Source organism: Megalopta genalis, chromosome 6, assembly GCF_051020955.1.
Source record: "Megalopta genalis isolate 19385.01 chromosome 6, iyMegGena1_principal, whole genome shotgun sequence".
NCBI lineage: Eukaryota > Metazoa > Arthropoda > Insecta > Hymenoptera > Halictidae > Megalopta > Megalopta genalis.
The window spans coordinates 3279032-3299951 of record NC_135018.1 but is presented as its reverse complement, the minus strand read 5'-3'; the positions used below and the strand labels follow the sequence as shown (position 1 = coordinate 3299951).

Genomic DNA, 20920 nt, shown 5'->3' with positions numbered 1-20920 from the left:
AGGCGCACCCCTCCCGCACACACAGACACGCAGAGAGACACACAGATATATACAGAGAGACAGACAGAGAGAGAGAGAGAGAGAGAGAGAGAGAGAGAGAGAGAGAGAGAGAGAGAGAGAGAGAGGGAGACATATGCACACGCAAGCATACCATTCCTCGATCGGAGAACGACCGCACCACCTGTGGATGATCACTGGACCGCCGCTCGTGGCCACAAACAATACCGTGTGGGCCCTTACGAAAAATCGATCGGGAGAATCTGACAGAATCCAAGGGCCCGTGTGCCGCAGGCTTACCATGAAGAAGGGCTCGACGTGCGTCGAGTGGAGACTCGGTTTCTTTCCCTATCGATCTCCTCCTCTTGCTCCGTCGGAATCGTTTCCGGGGGCAACGCGGCTCTCTCGGCGCCGGGGACTGCGTGGGTCTCGTTTCGCGGACACTGAACAGGGGCCCCGGGGGATCGTTCACTGGGCCCGAATGTTAAACGGCGTCGAGCGCGGCTGGTGATTGCGTGCAACAGCAAGGGCTCTCGGTCCGCCACGGTCGAGAGATCCGCAGCTGATGAGAGGCACCAGCGAACTAAGGCCGACCGAGTGAAAGGCGACTGAGGCGGACTAGCGGCGGCGGCGGCGGTGGTGACGGCGGCGACGGTGACGGTAGCGACGGTGACGGCGACGCAGGCGGTGGTGGTAGCGTCGACGGTGGAGGTGGCGGCGGAGGTGGCGGTGCTAGTGGCGACAGCACCGTCGGCAGGAGGAGCAGTAGCGAAGTCGCGGGTGCCCTAAGAGGGCGGCGCGAACCCACCAATACGGGCGTCCGTGTCCGCCGTGCGTGCGTGCGTGCGTGCGTGCGTGCGCGCCGTAACGGGCCGATTCCGCGACGAATTTATCGGCTTAGAAATCCGAGGACGACGATGCTGCGGCACGGTACATTTGCCGAATTAATGGCCCGCCGCGGCGATAGTTGTAATCGCTCGTGCGCAGAGCTCGTGGCTCGGAATCTCCGAAATTCTTACTCGACGCTGGTCGAACCTGCTAAACTGTTGCACGCGCGCGCGCGCGCGCGGTGGATTCGGAGGATTAGGAGAGCGTTGTTTGTACGAGCGCCTCCGATTGTGCTGTTTCGCGAGTCCCCGGCTCGTTAGTCGGCGGTTTCGGTAATCGTTTCGGCCGCACGCGAGGACTGTTTGCCAGGAGCAGGCGGCGATTTCGATTGCTCGTATCTATTTTATTGGGTACAATGTGATCTTTCGTTTGGGTTCGGGATGAGGCGCGCGAACAACGCGCTCGCTGTCTCTAAGACGCGCGCGCGTGATCATCTCGCGATTTTTTGCGTGTTGCAGCTAGAGAGCGTCGGATTAACGTTGCGGATGTCGTTATTTATACGTTAATATGTCGATGTATGTTGGTATTCTTTTGTGAAATCGATTTCGTCGCGTCGCAAGAATTTTTTATTTTGTAAATATTTCTTTTTAGGCTGTTCGAAAATTTCTGGAATACTATATTTTATTATAGTATACAATTTTTCATGCAAATTGTATACATTTTAGTGCTCAATCTGAGCGTCAATTGGGGAGAATTTACTGTACTTGGTATTCTTTTGTCCTGGGACGTAAAAAAAGGCTTCATTGATTGCGAATCGTTCGTTTTATGTCAGATTTTTAATTGTATTTGCTTGTTTACCGATTTAACTGACTCGCGATGACAATAATAATAATTTATCTCAATAATAATATTATAATAATATTATATTATATTATATTATATTAATATTATTATAATAATATTTATCTAATAATAATTTATCGAGCAATAAATGCCATTCTTTCCTTTAAAAATAGACTAAAATTCCAATTATAAAATTCCAAAAATAGTAATAAATTCCATTCAATTTATACGCACGATAAACATTAATTTTCTTTCCCTCCAAAGAAATGATTTCAATCGAAAAATTTCGAATCGCGGTAACTGCGAAAAGAAAATGGTTCGCGAAGGGGTTGAATTAATTCGAAAGTAAAGTTGCTCCTTCGTTGCAGCAACCTGTCCCATATTTTAATCGAATGTTTCATTTACTTCGTTTTTCAGAATCGTCGACAACGAAGCGAACACAAATAACTCAGAATCACTCTTTACAACACGAACGAGAAAATATGATTCACATACTTCGGTGCCGAAGAATGACGGTGCACGGAGAGGAATGTAATACTTTAGTTTGCTATACAAACGTAAAATCGAGCATTCGAAAATAGGATAGACCGTGAAACGAACGAAACGATCATCGCCGATCGAACAGCACTTTTTTTAAAAGCCTGCGTGAGCGGGTTATTCGCGTGTTCGTAGCCTTCGTGGCATTTTCAGAAACAATTACATCTTCAAGGAGAGAAAGAAAATGTAAGAAAAAAAATGTAAAATGTCGGTACACAGTTTGTCGAGGGTACACAGATAATTCACAATTGAGACAGAAAATTAATCGATCGGGCGGGAGCGATTATTTATAGCCAACCGTACTAAATGCATCGGCGCGAGCCATGTGCAGCATAAATAAATGCAGACAATGCACGAGTGACGAAGCAAGCTCGTAATGGAATTAAACGGCTCTCGTCGTTTACGTTTTCGTGCATTTAAATGGCCAACGGCGGACGGAACGTATTTTTCCTCGATTGTCCGTTCCGTGAACGACCTTCCGAAGATGTATGCACCGATTGACGTCTATGATAATCGGTACCCTACATTCATTCAACGGTGCAAAATGCGCGAACATATGGAAGCCGTTCATGTCGCACGAGACAACTGTTCTCGTGACGTAACCCTTTCGCTACCAACTAAAATACCAAAGTTTGATCAACCGGCTGACAGAGCGAGAGAGAAAGAGAGAGACAGAGAGAGAGAGAGGGGGAGAGGAAGAGGGCAGATAGGAAGAGAGAGAGAGAGAGAGAGAGAGAGAGAGAGCGGGAAGAAAATAGAGAGCGGGAGAGAGATGGAGAGCGGGAGAGAGAGAGAAAGAGAGAGCCAGTAATAGAGAGCGAGAGCGAGAGAATAATAGAGAGCGAGAGAGAGAGAGAGAGAGAAATAGAGATCGAGAGAGAAATAGAGAGAAATAGAGAGAAATAGAGAGCGAGAGCGAGAGAGAAATAGAGAGAAATAGAGAGCGAGAGCGAGAGAGAAATAGAGAGCGAGAGCGAGAGAGAAATAGAGAGAAATAGAGAGCGAGAGCGAGAGAGAAATAGAGAGAAATAGAGAGCGAGAGCGAGAGAGAAATAGAGAGAAATAGAGAGCGAGAGCGAGAGAGAAATAGAGAGAAATAGAGAGCGAGAGCGAGAGAGAAATAGAGAGAAATAGAGAGCGAGAGCGAGAGAGAAATAGAGAGAAATAGAGAGCGAGAGCGAGAGAGAAATAGAGAGCAAGAGCGAGAGAGAAATAGATAGCGAGAGAGAGAGGGAGACAGATAGTGGGAGAGGGAGAGAGGCGGTGGCCCAGATCTGGTCACGCTCCTCCAGCGCTTTTTCTATGACGTCAGAGCGTGGAGAGCGCGTGGGCGTCACTGAATGAACACCGCCAGCCAGGGTAAGGTTATACTGTTGCGTGGAGAGAGAGAACCCAGCGAACTCGTAAATTAAAAAGACCGCGAACAAGGGTGCACGTTCGCAGCGTGGGAGGACGAAAGTCCGGAATCGCGAGGATATGTCCTAACGAGGAAATTCATGAGGCTCTTGCGACGGATGATGAGACGATTATGTCAAAATAATGCAGATACTCGCATATACACATGTATACAAGTTGGTACATCACACAATAGATATACGTTAGACCGTCTCTTTTTTCTTTTTTCAATTTTTCCGCCTTTTTACGGCGGCCTATAATTGAAGTTACAAACCAAATCGATGATCTATATTCTTTTTTATTATGTAAGATTTATATAGAAATAACAACTTATATAGAAAAATTCTCTTTTTCTATATATTTTTAATTCGGGGTGCACGGAAATTGGTAACAGGCACGGATATATAATATAATACAATATAATATAATATAATATAATATAATATAATATAATATAATATAATATAATATAATATAATATAATATAATATAATATAATATAATATAATATAATATAATATAATATAATATAATATAATATAATAATATAATAATATATATAATAAATATAATATATAATATAATAATATAATAAATAATAATAAAATGATAATAAAATAATAAATATAAATATAATATAACATAATAATATATAATATAATATTTTCGTCTTATTTTTAATTGTAGAACGCTCTCTCGAAGCATGCACGAGTAAACGCGGGACCCCCTGTATATGTGATAAATACCGGAAGTCGATAGCTCGATGGTTCAATAGTTCGATAGTCCGAATCAATTTTTATAATTCGCGCCTCTTATCGTTGTTTTTCCACTTCCTCGCGTTCATTCTCTCGTTTTCCCGCTTTCCCGCTCTCTCGCTCTTCTTCAAGGTTACCCATCTAATCGCATACACTTTAAGCCCAAGTTATGCTACGTAACGTGACGATAATACACTCACGTAACTATTTACAATCGTGTAACATTCTATTGGATAATAAACGCGCAGGTTTTAACGCGCAATGTTTTAATGCGTTTAGAACAACGGCTCTTAAACTTTGCGTTTCCGGGGACCTCATTCATGCGATGCACAGTCATTTCTCCGTAATTCGCGCACAGAAATGGACAATTTGGGAAGAGGAAACGCGATTATACGAGCCTTGCGACTCGTTTTTATTGTTCTTGATAATCGGTAACTATAAAAACGAGTGGCAAGGCGCGAGAGGGAGGGAGGGAGAGGACAGATAGGAAGAGAGAGAGAGAGAGAGAGCGGGAAGAAAATAGAGAGCGGGAGAGAGATAGAGAGCAGGAGAGATAGAGAACGGGAGAGAGAGAGAGAGCAAGCGAGAGAGTAATAAAGAGCGAGAGCGAGAGAATAATAGAGAGAGAGAGAGAGAGTGAGAGTTCGAGAAAGAGAGAGAGAGAGAGAGTGAGAATTCGAGAAAGAGAGAGAAATAGAGAGAGAGAGAGAGAGAGTGAGAGTTCGAGAAAGAGAGAGAGAGAGAGTGAGAATTCGAGAAAGAGAGAGAAATAGAGATCGAGAGAGAGAGAGAGAGAGAAATAGAGAGAAATAGAGAGCGAGAGCGAGAGATAAATAGAGAGCAAGAGCGAGAGAGAAATAGAGAGCAAGAGCGAGAGAGAAATAGATAGCGAAAGAGAGAGACAGACCTCCCCTATCTCCTCTTCCCAAATTGTCCACTTTTGCATTTAATCTGAGCGTCAATTTCTTCCTAATTCGCGCCCAGATTGCGCGCAGAAATGCACAGTTTCGGAAAACGAGAGCCTTGCGTCTCGTTTTCATAGTTGTCGAAAATCGGTAACCATAAAAACGAGTGGCAAGGCTCTCCTCCTCCCAAATTGTCCATTTTTGCGCGCAATTGGAGCGCGAATTAGGGAAAAATCACTGCACTAACACGGTTATTGAAGCTCGACTACCTTCGTAACGTCACATTCTTTACACAGAATCGCCGATCATGCTCGCGTGGCTGACGGAGAACCGCCTCTGGCAGTTCAGCTGGAAGCCCAACAATTTTTTACAAAAATTACAACAGATCCGTAAGGGGTTCGAAGTCCACGAAAGGCCATCGCGGTGTATCTCCATTGAGCCGGAGTCTTGGACGATCGATCCCCGCAACAGAGCGTCGGGTTGACACGCGCTATAGTTGAAAATGTCTCGATAAGTTCCATCGCAATCGTTCCACCGACCTCACGCCCACGCGTAGATGGTCGTTGGTCTTGGTGAGGGGTGCGTATTTCCTCACGCCCACGTGTTACCGTTCCGATGGAACAAATGCTGGACCAGTTACGCGAGCGAGAGATAGATAGAGAGAGAGAGAGAGATGTAGATAGATAGATAAATAGAGAGAGAGAGAGAGAGAGAGAGAGAGAGGCAGATAGGAAGAGAGAGAGGGAGAGGGAGAGAGAGAGAGATGTAGATAGATAGATAGATAAATAGAGAGAGAGAGAGAGAGAGAGAGGCAGATAGGAAGAGAGAGAGAGAGAGAGTGAGCGCGGGAGAGAGATGGAGAGCGGGAGAGAGAGAGAGAGAGCGGGAGAGAGAGAGAGCAAGCGAGAGAGTAATAAAGAGCGAGAGCGAGAGAATAATAGAGAGCGAGAGCGAGAGTGAGAGAGAGAGAGAGAGAGAGAGAGAGAGAGTGAGAGTTCGAGAAAGAGAGAGTGAGAGTTCGAGAAAGAGAGAGAGAGAGTGAGAATTCGAGAAAGAGAGAGAAATAGAAATCGAGAGAGAGAGAGAGAGAGAGGGAGAGAGAGAGATGGTCGCCGGGTACTATCGATCTCCGAGATATACGCAGTCCTCGGCCCACACGCGTCGCTCGTGTAATTCCGGCCGGTGACGAAAATATGTCGCGATGGCGTTGGGGGTGGCACTGAAGGGCGGCGGGAAGCGTTTCTCTCGGCCGTGAAACGCTGGGACCGACGAGGAAACGACATTCGGCCCGACGAGCGCCATTGGAAGACGTGTTCCTAAAGGAGATCCTAAATGCGATACTAAAAGTATATTTGGCGCTGCTTATGGTACTTTGCGGGAGCCGAGGACGAACTGCGAGACACGTCGACACGGGTTCGGATCGTTTGTCTCGTTGGCGTGATCCATTCGCAGAGTGGCTCTTATATTATGTCGGCACAGTTACTCCCGCATTTTCGAGGCTCGTAACTGGCCTAAGAGATTCTACGAGGAATTCTAGTTTTATGAGGAGATTCGAGAACGTAACGTGTTGATTGCTCGAGGGGAGATACTGAATCATGTTGCAGCTCGTTAACACGCTGAGCACTGTGTTGGTTACATATGATACTAATTTTATACCTATTTTGAACACACTATTGCTTCCTGAGTACATAGTTAGCTGTGTTTGACGAGTATACTCGTCATGGAGAAGTGATTAACGTGAAAAGTAGAAACTATTGGCTATTTAATAACCTATTTAATAAGCTTGACGTAACCTTAATCAGCTAGCTTTGTTCGACGAGTATACTCGTCGTGGAGAAGTGATAGTATATTTCGTGTCACGACGAGTATACTCGTCATGGAGAAGTGACTAACGTGAAAAGTAGAAACTATTGGCTATTTAATAGCCTATTTAATAAGCTTGACGTAACCTTAATCAGCTAGCTTTGTTCGACGAGTATACTCGTTATGGAGAAGTGACAGCATTTCGTGTCACGACGAGTATACTCGTCCTGCGTAAAAAGTAGCAACCATTGGCTATTTAAACTGTAATTTTAGTGAAACAAAAATGTTCTCAATTTTAAGACCTTCAGAATATTTTTAGACCAGGCCAGAATAAAACAAATAAAAAATATGAATAAGATTAGAAAAGAGTCACGATATTGGTAACAATTATGTATCGTTCTCTGCTTCGCAGAGTACCAATTCAAATAATAATTGTAATAATTATTGAAGCATGTAATAAGTTTTTAGGTAATAAAAGAGTAAAATTGAAGAAATAAAGAATAAATGAATTGAATCGAATCGAAGAAACAAAATTAAAGAATAAAAAGTACTATTTAATAAAAAGTAATAAAAGTAATCACAAATAATATTGTAATAATTATTGAAGCATGTAATAAGTTTTTAGATAATAAAAGAGTAAAATTGAAGAAATAGAGAAGAAATGAATTGAATCGAATCGAAGAAACAAAATTAAAGAATAAAAAGTACTATTCAATAAAAAGTAATAAAAGTAATCAAATAATAATTGTAATAATTATTGAAGCATGTAATAAGTTTTTAGGTAATAAAAGAATAAAATTGAAGAAATAGAGAAGAAATGAATCGAATCGAATCGAAGAAACAAAATTAAAGAATAAAAGGTACTATTTAATAAAAAGTAATAAAAGTAATCAAATAATAATTGTAATAATTATTGAAGCATGTAATAGGTTTTTTAGGTAATAAAAGAATAAAATTGAAGAAATAGAGAAGAAATGAATCGAATCGAATCGAAGAAACAAAATTAAAGAATAAAAAGTACTATTCAATAAAAAGTAATAAAAGTAATCAATAATAATTGTAATAATTATTGAAGCATGTAATAAGTTTTTAGGTAATAAAAGAATAAAATTGAAGAAATAGAGAAGAAATGAATCGAATCGAATCGAAGAAACAAAATTAAAGAATAAAAAGTACTATTCAATAAAAAGTAATAAAAGTAATCAAATAATAATTGTAATAATTATTGAAGCATGTAATAGTTTTTAGGTAATAAAAGAATAAAATTGAAGAAATAGAGAAGAAATGAATCGAATCGAGTCGAAGAAACAGAATTAAAGAATAAAAGGTACTATTTAATAAAAAGTAGAATCGTTAATTTTATAAAATGAAATCGTCTTCTCAATGGGCCACAAAAGTGTTCGTACATCTTTTAATAACCATTTTAAAATTGAACTAAATGACTCGAATTTTTGTTTAGATAATACAGAGACTAGTCTACTAGACGATGACCAAAAATCTTTCTTTTTTTTTTAAATTTCACTATTACTTGGAACGACAAACGTTTCCTTTCATTCCAAGTAATAGCAAAATTAAGAAAAAGTCATTTCTAATCATCGTCTAATAGACTGGTCCCTGGTACGATCTAAACAAAATTCAAGTCCTTTAGTTCAATTTTAAAGTATCCATCGCGCTCTAAAAGAGGCACGAACACTTTTCGCACGAACACTGTAGGCGCGCGTTCTTGAAAACGAAGCGTCACGATGAACCGCTCAAGTTGTAAAAATGCGAGCTAAACGATTCACAACGTAACTCTTTCGGTCCCGGTCTCCCATATCAATGAACCATCGCGTGCAACCGAGCCACCGAACTCGCGACGAATCGCGCCGGCCTGGCAAATTAATATGCGTTCGCGGGAAACGTTGGCCGTCGCGAAGGCCGGAGAAGGAAAAAGCGAGATGCACGTAATCGGTCAACGTCACAGAATTTTTGACGCGCATTTGCCGAGTTGCGCAACCGGGAAGAGTTAATAGCGTTCGTAGAACAGAAGTTGAGTAATCCACCGTCACGCCGGTTCCATTGTTGCGTGTCGTCGCGACGGTCCGGGCCCGGGACGCGTTGACGTAAACGAAAAACCGTTTATCGCGTATATATCGCTTTTGCATCGGAAAGCTTCCCTCTTTCGCGTCGACGTTGCTCGGTGCACCACCCAACCCGGCAGCTTTTTCCATTCCGCATTGTGTACAAAAACGACGCTCGACGCGGGTTCAAAAGAAACCCGGGGAATTCCGTTTTAAGACACGCTGTAACGAACGTCTGCGTTCGACACGCGACGCCCGACCACGACCGAAGAAATAAAAGCCGTCGCGGCGACGGGGCCGCGCGTTTTTCCATCGATGGTCCGACGCATCGGCCATATTTCGCCATATTTGATCGACGGACTTTGGGACAGATCCCAAAGCGAGCTAAATGAATAGTATCGTTATGTTCGCATTATAAGGAAACTTCATTACAAGTAAAAAAACAGTTTTAGGGGTTTGGATTTTAGGTTAAATTATTGTACTGTTTTTGTGTTAAATATTATTAAATTAAATTATTGAATATTATTATATTATGTATTAAATATTATTATATTAAATTATTGAATATTATTATATTATGTATTAAATATTATTAAATTAAATTATTGAATATTATTATATTATGTATTAAATATTATTAAATTAAATTATTGAATATTATTATATTATGTATTAAATATTATTAAATTAAATTATTGAATATTATTATATTATGTATTAAATATTATTATATTAAATTATTGAATATTATTATATTATGTATTAAATATTATTAAATTAAATTATTGAATATTATTATATTATGTATTAAATATTATTAAATTAAATTATTGAATATTATTATATTATGTATTAAATATTATTAAATTAAATTATTGAATATTATTATATTATATTATGTATTAAATATTATTATATTATGTATTAAGTATTATTATATTATGTATTAAATATTATTATATTATGTATTAAAAATTATTATATTAAATTATTGTACCAATTATCTGATTATGGTACTATTTGTTTAATACGATGAAAAATTATGTTCGACTTGTGTTCAAAATTTGTTCAATTAATTAATTATTCAAATGTTTGCCCTTATATCTCGCATATTTTATAGTATCTTTATAAAAATAGATATTCAGTTTTTTAGAATGCACCGAAACGCATGCATTTTATTTATGACATTTCATTACATGGAATGATATCATGTTGCAGGTCATTGTATTCGTCTCAACAAACGCTCTTACATCATAAATAAAAAAATACAGGGTTCCATTAAAAAATATTAATACGACTTCGATATCTCTTCCACCACTACACCTGCAGGAATATTGTTTATATAGTTCAACGTCCCCCTCTGTACCAAACAACTTTTGTAGGAACGTATTTTTGATAATTTTAAGCCCTCGCGATCTATCGGGCTAAATAAATCGGCGCGGAGAGCGATCTGCGCGAAGTTGTCTGGTTTGACGCAGCGGTCTTTCACGCATTGTCTATAAATAAATCGTTGCAACTTCCGCAGATGCAAACCGACGCAAAAAATTCTTCTTCAGACACCTTCGGCAGAGTCTATCAAGCAGGTTCTCGCTGCGAGATTCATCGTGACGCGGCGCGAATTTCATCTTGTATCTCTAATCGATGCAAAAAACGCAGTCGAAAAAAAAAGCAACGAACGCATAATTGAACTGTTTTGATCTCTCTTAACGATCTAGCTGAACCGCGAGCAGGCGTGATTACGCGGGAATTTCAGCAGTTTCAACTTGCTTGTTTCGCAAAATCTGGAATGATTGGGAGATCTTTTTTCCGTCGATTGTAAATAAAATCTATTCTGAAAAGTGCAGCGAAATGGAAATGTCACCGACGCTCGCTAACGTAAATATTTCTTTATCACTTGACAATCGGTAAATGTCATAAACGTAGAAAGCAACGCGGTCAAGTGATAACGACGACTCCCGACCTTCCTCTATTCGACGGTTGTATAATCTACGCCGATGAGAATTGTTCACATTCCTCGATGTAACATAACGTGGAAGATCGAACGTATGCCAATTCGTCGTTGACACGGGCAAATCGATTAGAACCACAAATGTTATATTACTCTCACGCGCATATACATATTTCTCGTTTTATAGTGCATTTTTCTCATGCTGTATCATGCATCATGCTGTATCATACTTTATTCAAAACACCAATTTACAAAGGAATTACCTTAACGTTGTAATCGATATTTTTAAAAAAAGCTACACGAGAATAGGTGAGGACTATAATACACAGTCAATATTAGAAATAAAATATATATAATATATATATAATATAATATTATATATAATTAATATATATATAACTATAATAATAATTGATATATATATATAATTATAATAATAATTATATTATATTATAATTATAATAATAATTATATTATATTATAATTATAATTACATTATTATTATATTATTATATTAAATTATAATAAAATATTATTATTATTATATATTATAATTATATTATATTATAATAATAATTATATATATATAATTAATTATAATATAATATAATATATATAATTATACATAATAATATATAATATATAATAAATATATAATATTAATTATAATTATATATTATAATTATAATATTATAATATTGTATATATATAATATATATAATAAATAACAATATTAAAAATAATAGTGTATACTTTGCTTATAGAAAATGGTCAATAATTCCAGCGACAGAAATTTATGACATACAATAATGTCTCTCTAATTGACGCCTAGGTTGTCCACAGAAATGGACAATTTGGAAAGAGAAGACGCGATTATTCGAGCCTTGCTGTGAAAAAGAGACTGCTGCGAATTTTCCCTGTGCTAGTTCTACGCCTATGCGATTTATCGCTGCGTCGACGCTAAGGTTCGACGGAAATTTCGGCTGCCATTATTCCATAATTGTTATTTCATATTTACGATATCATTAAAAATTTCTTTTATTATAATTTTCTTCTATTATGGATTTCGCACAATATCTAATTTCTGCCACGATCAAGTCTTTCGATTCTTTAATATCGAACGCTATTGGTCAACCTAACTTTAGATTTCATTTGACTGATAAAGAGTATTCATCCATTTAAATACAACCCTATTTAATACAACCCTTATTATAAATACAGCCCTACTTATTCGCATAACTGCTATTTCGCTCAATCATTCAACGATTTTCGTAGAAGTTCGCTCTCCTTCGACTATCAATTAACCAACCATTAATATAGTAATATATCTAATAATAGAATATATAATAGAATAAAATAAAATAATAAAATAATAGAATAAAATAAAATAATAAAATAATAGAATAAAATAAAATAATAAAATAATAATAGAATAAAATAAAATAATAAAATAATAATAGAATATATCATTTCTCTTTTTAACAGATCCGCCGTTCAAACGATTCATCGAAGCAGCAAAAAGTGTTTCAAAAGAATTCGTCGAAACCGTCCCAGACGTTCCGTCATCATCTGGCGGAATCGGCCGCGTTTATAAATCAGATTAGGCGACCACGAGGGGATCTGGGGAATAGTAGCTTCTTTTCGACTAATTAGCGTTCTACGTGCTAGAATCCGGAGAATCCACGGTTTATCGGTTTATTCAATTACCACTTCCACGATGAACGAAGTCTACCCGAATGACGTTAGCGCAAATTATAACGTAATCTCCATAAGCGTGCTCGGACACAGGCCCGAGAATAAACTTGTTCATTCTTTAGTCTTCTTTCTAAATCGCCTTACATCATTTATGCGAGAGCCACGTGAAACAGAAACAGGCTCGGCTCGTCTCGTCGCGGCGCGGCGCGGCGCGATGGCCGAGTCAAGTGCGCCAGCACAGAAATTACGTTTTCCCGGAACAATAGCCGGCCCAGGGACACGAAGAAACGGCGACAGATGAATTCCGCGCGACGCCGTTTCGCGGGTAAACGCGGGAAAACGCGACACAGCCGCTCCGGCATAAAACGCTGGCCCGAAGAATCCGCGACGAACGGACGCTTCGAGTCTCGCGATGGGAATCCAAGGGCGCGCGGCCGAAATTAACGTGATTCCATAAGAAATCTGCGTTCTTCGGGACTAAAATTGTTCATTTAATTTTTCTTTTTACGATTGAGATCGTCAATGTGAAAATTTGTGAAAAATTATCAAAAATGCGCACGAATATCCGCGACTTGTCAGACGTTCGACAAAATTCTTGCACGCACCTACATAGGGAAAATCGATCGAAACCCTATAACTAAAGGATACCCTATAACTACGTCCCTGGTCACGATAGAGGTTAACAATTTACACGAAGCGGTTTCTATTTATGATCCATCGAATTACATATCGGCCGTTTAAATCGGCCAAGGGCGCTCTTGATCCCCTTAACCGACTATACCCTTCTTTGACGCGCTATGTTGTACATATATGCACTAAAAAAGAAAAAAATGATTAAAAGTAGCCGCAATGCTTCGAGCGCGCCGGCTAATTATCTGCCAAACGGTCGTTAAAACCTGTTTTCTAATATTCTGTAATTGGCGTTCGAACGTACGAACGTTCGAACTTACTTTGAACTTTGTGATTTTGCATTTGGATCGTCAACAAATCACACAAAATCGTCTAAAATATATTGTATATTTATATTATATATATAGGGTATTTATATTATATTATAATATTTATATTATATTATAATATTTATATTATATTATAATATTTATATTATATATATACAGGGTGTCTCAAAAATGTCTCGCAAACCGGAAATGAGAAGTTCCTGGGATCATTTGAAGTAAGTTTGTCCTTGGCGAAAATGCAACCCGTGGCTTCGTTCACGAATTATTAACGAAAAACACTGACCAATGAGAGGCGAGCTAGCCTAGCGTTTGGCGGCCGAGCCAATGAGCGCACGAAGCCCAGTTCCGCTCATCGGCTCGGTCGCCATGCGCTAGGCCAGCTCGCCTCTCATTGGTCAGTGTTTTTCGTTAATAATTCGTGAACGAAGCCACGGGTTGCATTTTCGCCAAGGACAAACTTACTTCGAATTACCTCAGGAACCTCCCATTCTCGGATTGCGAGACATTTTTGGACACCCTATATATTGTATATGTATATTGTATATTTATAATATTTCGCATTTGCGAGTTTTAATCCTTTTCATCTTTGGTCGAAGCTATTTTAATTCGAAATCGTTTTGTACGATTCGCTGCGATTCGTACGACGAAATTCTGCCTGTCGCCACGTACAATAATTGCAATTTTAGCAGTTTTTAAGGTATAAATGAATCTGATACTGTCACAATAATGTCCAAAAATGCAGTAACAATTTTTAGTGGCGTCCGAGAGTCGCTATTCGAGCGCAAAAGGGGTTAAATGGTCGTCGCTCTATAACTAAAAACATTAAACGCGGCAAATTGATTTCGAAGACATGAAACGCAAGCACGAGCGATTCTATTCGAAAAAGAAAAAAAACGTCGCCAGTAGGTCGAGTATTAACGTGCTAATGGCAAAAGGTTCCGGCGAGAAGAAACTCGCGCGAAACCCGACGACAATCGCGGCCGCGGTCGCCGTCGTCGGGTATCTGCGATTGATAAAATTCAGTTAGGCTCGTTTGTCTGCCGCCACTTGTAAATAACGCATTAGCTTCTCTCGATAGAAACGACGACTTTCCCCTTTTGATACCGTGATTCGAACTTCGCACTCTTTCTGTTCTCCTCTCCTAAGCGGCCGCGTGAACTTCGATTACGGCAGATTTCCATTAGCGAATTTCTATTCTCGACGGCGATGTTGCAACTCTCGCGAATTGTCGCGAATTGATAACCGACCGACTGTTTCGGATCGAACGCGTTTATGTTTTTATCATTTCTAACGGGTGATCGCGAAACGATCGACGACCGATGCTATCGTTGCGAAATTTGTATTGATCCTGGGGCGACGATGCTTAATGTATAATTGCAATATAATTGCATAATTATACATTTATTATTATAATATATAATAATATATAATGTAATAATATAATATAATATAATATAATATAATATAATATAATATAATATAATATAATATAGTATAGTATATTATAGTATAGTATAGTATAGTATAGTATAGTATAGTATAGTATACTATAGTATAGTATAATATAGTATAGTATAGTATACTATAGTATAGTATAATATAGTATAGTATAGTATAGTATAGTATAATATAGTATAGTATAGTATAGTATAGTATAGTATAATATAATATAATATAATATAATATAATATAATATAATATAATATAATATAATATAATATAATATAATATAATATAATATAATATAATATAATATAATATAATATAATATAATATAATATAATATAATATAATATAATATAATATAATATAATATAATATAATATAATATAATATAATATAATATAATATAATAATATAATATAATATAATAATATAATATCATATAACATATATATAATATATATAATAATAACATATAATAGTTATACAAAATCCTCTGCAATTGTACATTAAGCATCTTGGTAATAATAATATACATGTAATATATATAATAATAATAATAAATGTATAATCGCTCTCTCACTCGACGGGGCGCATTCGTTGACACGTGTTCGAAAAATTAGGACAATTTCGGATGCATAAAATGCACTTCGTCGGCTGGAAAATGGAAACGCTGTAATTCGGTGAAATTGTTTTCAAATCACTTTCGAGTGCGAACGATTAATAATGTGGTATCGTTTCGCGACTGCGGCACGTGGTGGACAATGTAAATCGATCGATCCGCGAAAAGCGGACGGAAATGTCACGCACGCGAAACTCTCCCTTCGAAATCAAAGCAAGGGGACATCGACAAATATTTATGTGTCTGCTGCTGGCCGACTCTGAAAACAGCGGCTCATATACGCGCCGCTTCCGGCGAAGCACTTTAACGAGCACTTGCGCGCATGCCAGTGTACACATTCTTACGATGCACGGATCGCGAAGTGCACTTGACGAACTACGCCCTGTCGATCGAGTATGTCGCAACGTGGGCATAATTCATGTAACGACGTTGTTTCGTTTGACGGGGGATCAGGCCACGAGGCCGGTCCCCGGTTCAACTTCGTCAGCCACAAGAAAACAATATCTCTAGAAATTTGAGATATTGTTCGCAGACTTTCTGAGCTCTTTGTGAACAGGGTGTCTCGAAAATGTCTCGCAATCTGAATATGGGGAGCAGTTCCTGAGGTCATTTGAAGCAATTTTTTCTTTAGCGAAAATGCAATCCGTGGCTTTGTTTAACTGGGCTTCGTGCTTATATAGTATATAATATAATATATAATATGAAATTATATATATTATATTATTATATATACTATATATATGTATAAATACGTATAATATAATATATAATATCACTAACGAGTTATTTTCCTTTATAGATTAAAATTGGACACCCTGTGTGTAGATTATACGAGCAATTTCAGAGGCCAAATGAATAAATTTAAATAATAATAATATGATAAAGTAGTATAATCAGTATTAAAAAATAATATAATAAATTAGTATAATAAATATTAAATAATAATACAATAAATTAGTATAATAAATATTACAAAATAATAATAAATAAATAAATATCCCGGACAACACAGCAAAATTTTGTTGGTCGCCGAATAATAAATAATTCATTTCGGAAGCTGTTATTTATTTCAAGGCTATTCCATCTCGTTCATTTAACGCCTCTTTATAGTCATCATGCTTCGATTCATATTCGTTTCGATTTTTATTCTAGAAGGGAATTTTGAGAATGCATATTATTTAATCGCGTTTCTCCGGTTTCTGTTTTATGGAACGTGTAGAACACGATCCCATAAGCCGCCTAATTCGTCTTCGAACTCGCAAGGACGGTAACTGTTGCATTCTACTCGCGTTACTCGAGCGTCGACGTCAAACCGCTAATATTCCCTGTGTGAATCACTTTTTGGCAAAGATCTACGGAATATATATATATATGTGTGTGTGTGGGTGGCGAATGTTTCATCGAGCTTCCGTGGTGAACTATAACAAGGAGAACGTTGGCTCTTAAGAGACCTTACAAGAACTCGCAGGTACCTCTGTTCTATGAAAAATTAGAAGGCTTGCATAATCGCGCATTACATTTAAAAGGATTGAATCTAGGATCTATATGGATCAAACCGTGTTTACTCTCCTTATCGAATGCTAATAAGTTATGGTTAATTGAATTTATGGTACTCGCGTTTGCGATGCTATTGGGTTGGCAACTAAGTAATTGCCGATTAGTTCAATGAAATAAAAAATTTTCTTTTACTTGGAACGAAGTTTAATCTGTAATGTATTTTCCATTTTGTTCGATGACCTTTTGCCATCTCTCTGACAACTTGAAAATTCCACGCTCGTAGAAAGTCTGATCCTTTTCGGCCAAAAACTGAGTTAAGCGAGATTTTACAGCGTCATCATCGTTAAAAGTTTTACCACGAAGGGAGTTGTCCAGGGATCGAAATAAGTGGCAATCCGATGGCGCGAGATCAGGGCTATATGGCGGGTGTAACATCGATTCTCAACCAATATCCATCAATTTTTGCCAAGTGGACAAAGACGTGCGCGGCCTAGCATTGTCCTGCTGGAAAATGACACCTTTACGATTGACCAATTCTGGTCGCTTTTCCTTGACCGCTGCATTCAATTTGTCCAGTTGATAACATTCACGGATAATAAAAAATAACATAATAATAATAATAATAATTATTATTATTATTATATAATATTATGAAATATAATAATAATATATATATAATAATATTAATAATATCTTATAATATAATAATAATATATATATAATAACATTAATAATATCCTATAATATAATAATAATATATATAATAATATTATACTATATTATATAATATTATTATTATTTATTATATTATTATTATTATTATTATTATTATTACTATTATTATTATTATATAACATTTACGGATATCATAAAAATGGGAGTAAGAGACATCTATAACTGAAATCGGCAATTACTTAGTTGCCAACCCAATATTAGACATTGCTATACTTAGACATTGCTATAATTTGGTTAATGCGATAAAATTCTGTGAAACCACTGCGATACGATCCTTTTCTTAAAAAAAATGGTCGGATTTTCCTGGACTTAACCTGTCATCGATTTCTAACGAATAACTATTTTTTCTTACATCCTGTACAATATTTTTCAAAAATTATAGAAACGCATTGTAATAAATTTTGTCCTCGCTATCGTATGATTAGGCAAGACTTTTGAACTCCTAATATCATAATGGTCGCGCGTAGAATATCTTACAGGAAATATCTTACAGATAAAAATTCATTTTCACAATATCTGTGAAGCCTATAGGTACACTCCCAGCCATAAGTATAGTATATATTAACGTAGTATATATTAATAACTTTAATATAGTGTGTGTATATATATATATATATATTTTTTTAAATCATAATAATAATTTTATAATATAACAGTTACGGACATCATAAAAATCGGAGTGAGAGACATCTATAACTGAAATCGGCAATTACTTAGTTGCCAACCCAATAAATCGCTTCGATTCGCGTTGTACCGAAAATGAAATTATGCGATGTACTTGGTCCATAAGTATGCGGATCGTTATTATTTTTAAGGTTATGTCAAGCGATCTACGATACGAATTAATGCTATACAGGGACGTATGACGGTATATTCTATTTCGGAAGCCGAATAATTTGGCCACGATTTTACTTCTATGCGAGACAATGATCCCGAGCATGATGCCAGAATATGTGAAAATTGTCTAGAACAAATAAAACAGACTACTAACGTGAAAATAATGCATTAATGGAGACTCTAAAAGTATTCGAAGCCTGGAAAACGTTTGTTGCAAGCTGAATAATTATAAATAAATAATTTGTTCGTCGGACACGATAAAAAGTTGCTAGTTAGATTGTCACAATTAGTATAATAAGTTTTAGACGCAGGCGGCACATTTAGATGCACATTTCGGATGCGCATCGCCGGAAAGAAAATTTAATTGCTTTTTCTTTATTATTAGTGATCAATTAAATACGTTATCGGTGAAATCTATTCCCTAATGTAGTACAAAATGGATACAAAAATTGTAATAATATTCATTAATGATATAGTAACTCGTTTTTAGATGAATATCTTAATCAAGGAAGTGTCCGCGTAATTATGGACGCGGTTGTACCCGCCGCGATAAATAACAAGCAGATCGTACAAGTAATAATTAAGATTAAATCTTTCTCGTTTCCCAGCATCGAGATTCGCCGATCCTCTTTCTCGGACATCGTGAAACGTTCGATTCCCTTTTTTTGTTCGCGTTTCGGACGACGCGTGTCCGTAAGAATTTCTTCGACAATCATTCTTTCCGTGATTAATAAGCTAATTGTCGCGTAGAAATTCGACGCTTCTCGGATTTTCGTTCGATCCGACGGAATCGTTTTGATCCGACGCAACTTCTCCGCGGCTGCTGAAACGCCCGATTAACTTGTTGAACCACAGATTACGTGTAAAACATAATTCGCCCCGCTTGAAAACGTAATGTAACAAGTACGCGCACGGCGCACGCGATGATGCTTAATATTATACATGCGAGTTGCGCAATTCCGTGTGTTTTTTTTTTGTAACGCCGCCATTAATTAAAATTCTAGACCATCGTTCGAAAATACGTTGCGCGCCGACTACAAAGTAAACCGTAACGATCGCCTCGGACGGTAAATTAAAACGTTCGATGGCATACGCTGATTAATTATTCCCGATCGAAATACGGATAAATATTAACGAGCGGGAAACTTATAAAACCGACCGTCAGCATGAGTGAACGTCGCGATATCAAGCGGTTCGCGAATTAATTAAAACCGCGATGATCGGATACGCGTATCGGACAAAAGCGTGCCGGTATCTCCGTTTAATTACCGACTTATCCGGTTTTCGATCGTGATTCGAATTCAGCGTACGGATCATTCTTTCGTTAGAATTGCCGAAGGTCAGGCTCGCGAGGATTCGAATTCGAGTAGAACAATCTCGTTCGAATGGTAAGCGATGTGCCGGCTGTATGATAATTTTAACGATGCGGACGCGATCATCGCGTTGTTCGTACGTGCTTCGTTATCGTGTATTTTTATTTGTTATTTAGATAATGCTCACACGTTAACCCCTTGTGGGCGACAAAATTGAGCGGATACCCACCAAAGTGCAATAACATTTTCTAAATTGTGCTAAATGACTTGAATTCTTTTTTAGATGATCGAGGGACTAGGCGAACGATTTTGTTTTCCAACGAACTGCTAAAATTCTTCTTTTATTTTTTAACAATGCGCTTAGGAAACAGTGGAAGCAACTATTTTATCTATTTTATTTATTTTCTTCTTCTTATTATATTATATTATTATTATCTTATTATTATTATATTCTTCTAATTATTATATTCTTTTTGTTATTATGTTTGTGTTATTATTATTATATTTTCTTATTATTAATTATGTTATTAATTAATATGTTATTAATATGTTATTAATTATGTTCTTATTATTATTTATTTTCTATCTATTTTTTAAATTGCTTCATAAAAGTAACAAGCATATGTTTATGTGCTTATTATTATATATTTTTATTATTAATTATGTTATTAATTAATATGTTATTAATTATTTCCTTATTATTATTATATTCTTTTTGTTATTATATTTTTGTTATTATTATTATTAT

The 20920-nt window shown here is 37.0% G+C and overlaps 1 protein-coding gene and 1 long non-coding RNA gene across 4 annotated transcripts in view; one reads left to right on the top strand and one right to left on the bottom strand.

The window, feature by feature from the left end:
* The window catches only part of LOC117223867 (terminal nucleotidyltransferase 5C), a 150655-nt gene that overhangs the window by 21947 nt on the left and 107788 nt on the right, over positions 1-20920 (bottom strand). Inside the window, exon 1 of one of the 3 annotated variants that reach the window (XM_076523057.1) lies at positions 298-793. The exons of the other annotated variants lie outside the window; for them this stretch is intronic. Within the exon in view, the coding sequence (XP_076379172.1) occupies positions 298-300 (3 nt within the window). The 5' untranslated portion in view covers positions 301-793. Of the gene's footprint in view, positions 1-297; positions 794-20920 lie in introns of those variants that run through there. 3 annotated transcript variants of the gene reach the window in all.
* LOC143259704 (uncharacterized) lies at positions 781-3813 on the top strand. The gene is made up of 2 exons (XR_013033720.1): positions 781-1400; positions 2086-3813. It is a non-coding gene; the product is annotated as an uncharacterized LOC143259704 (long non-coding RNA).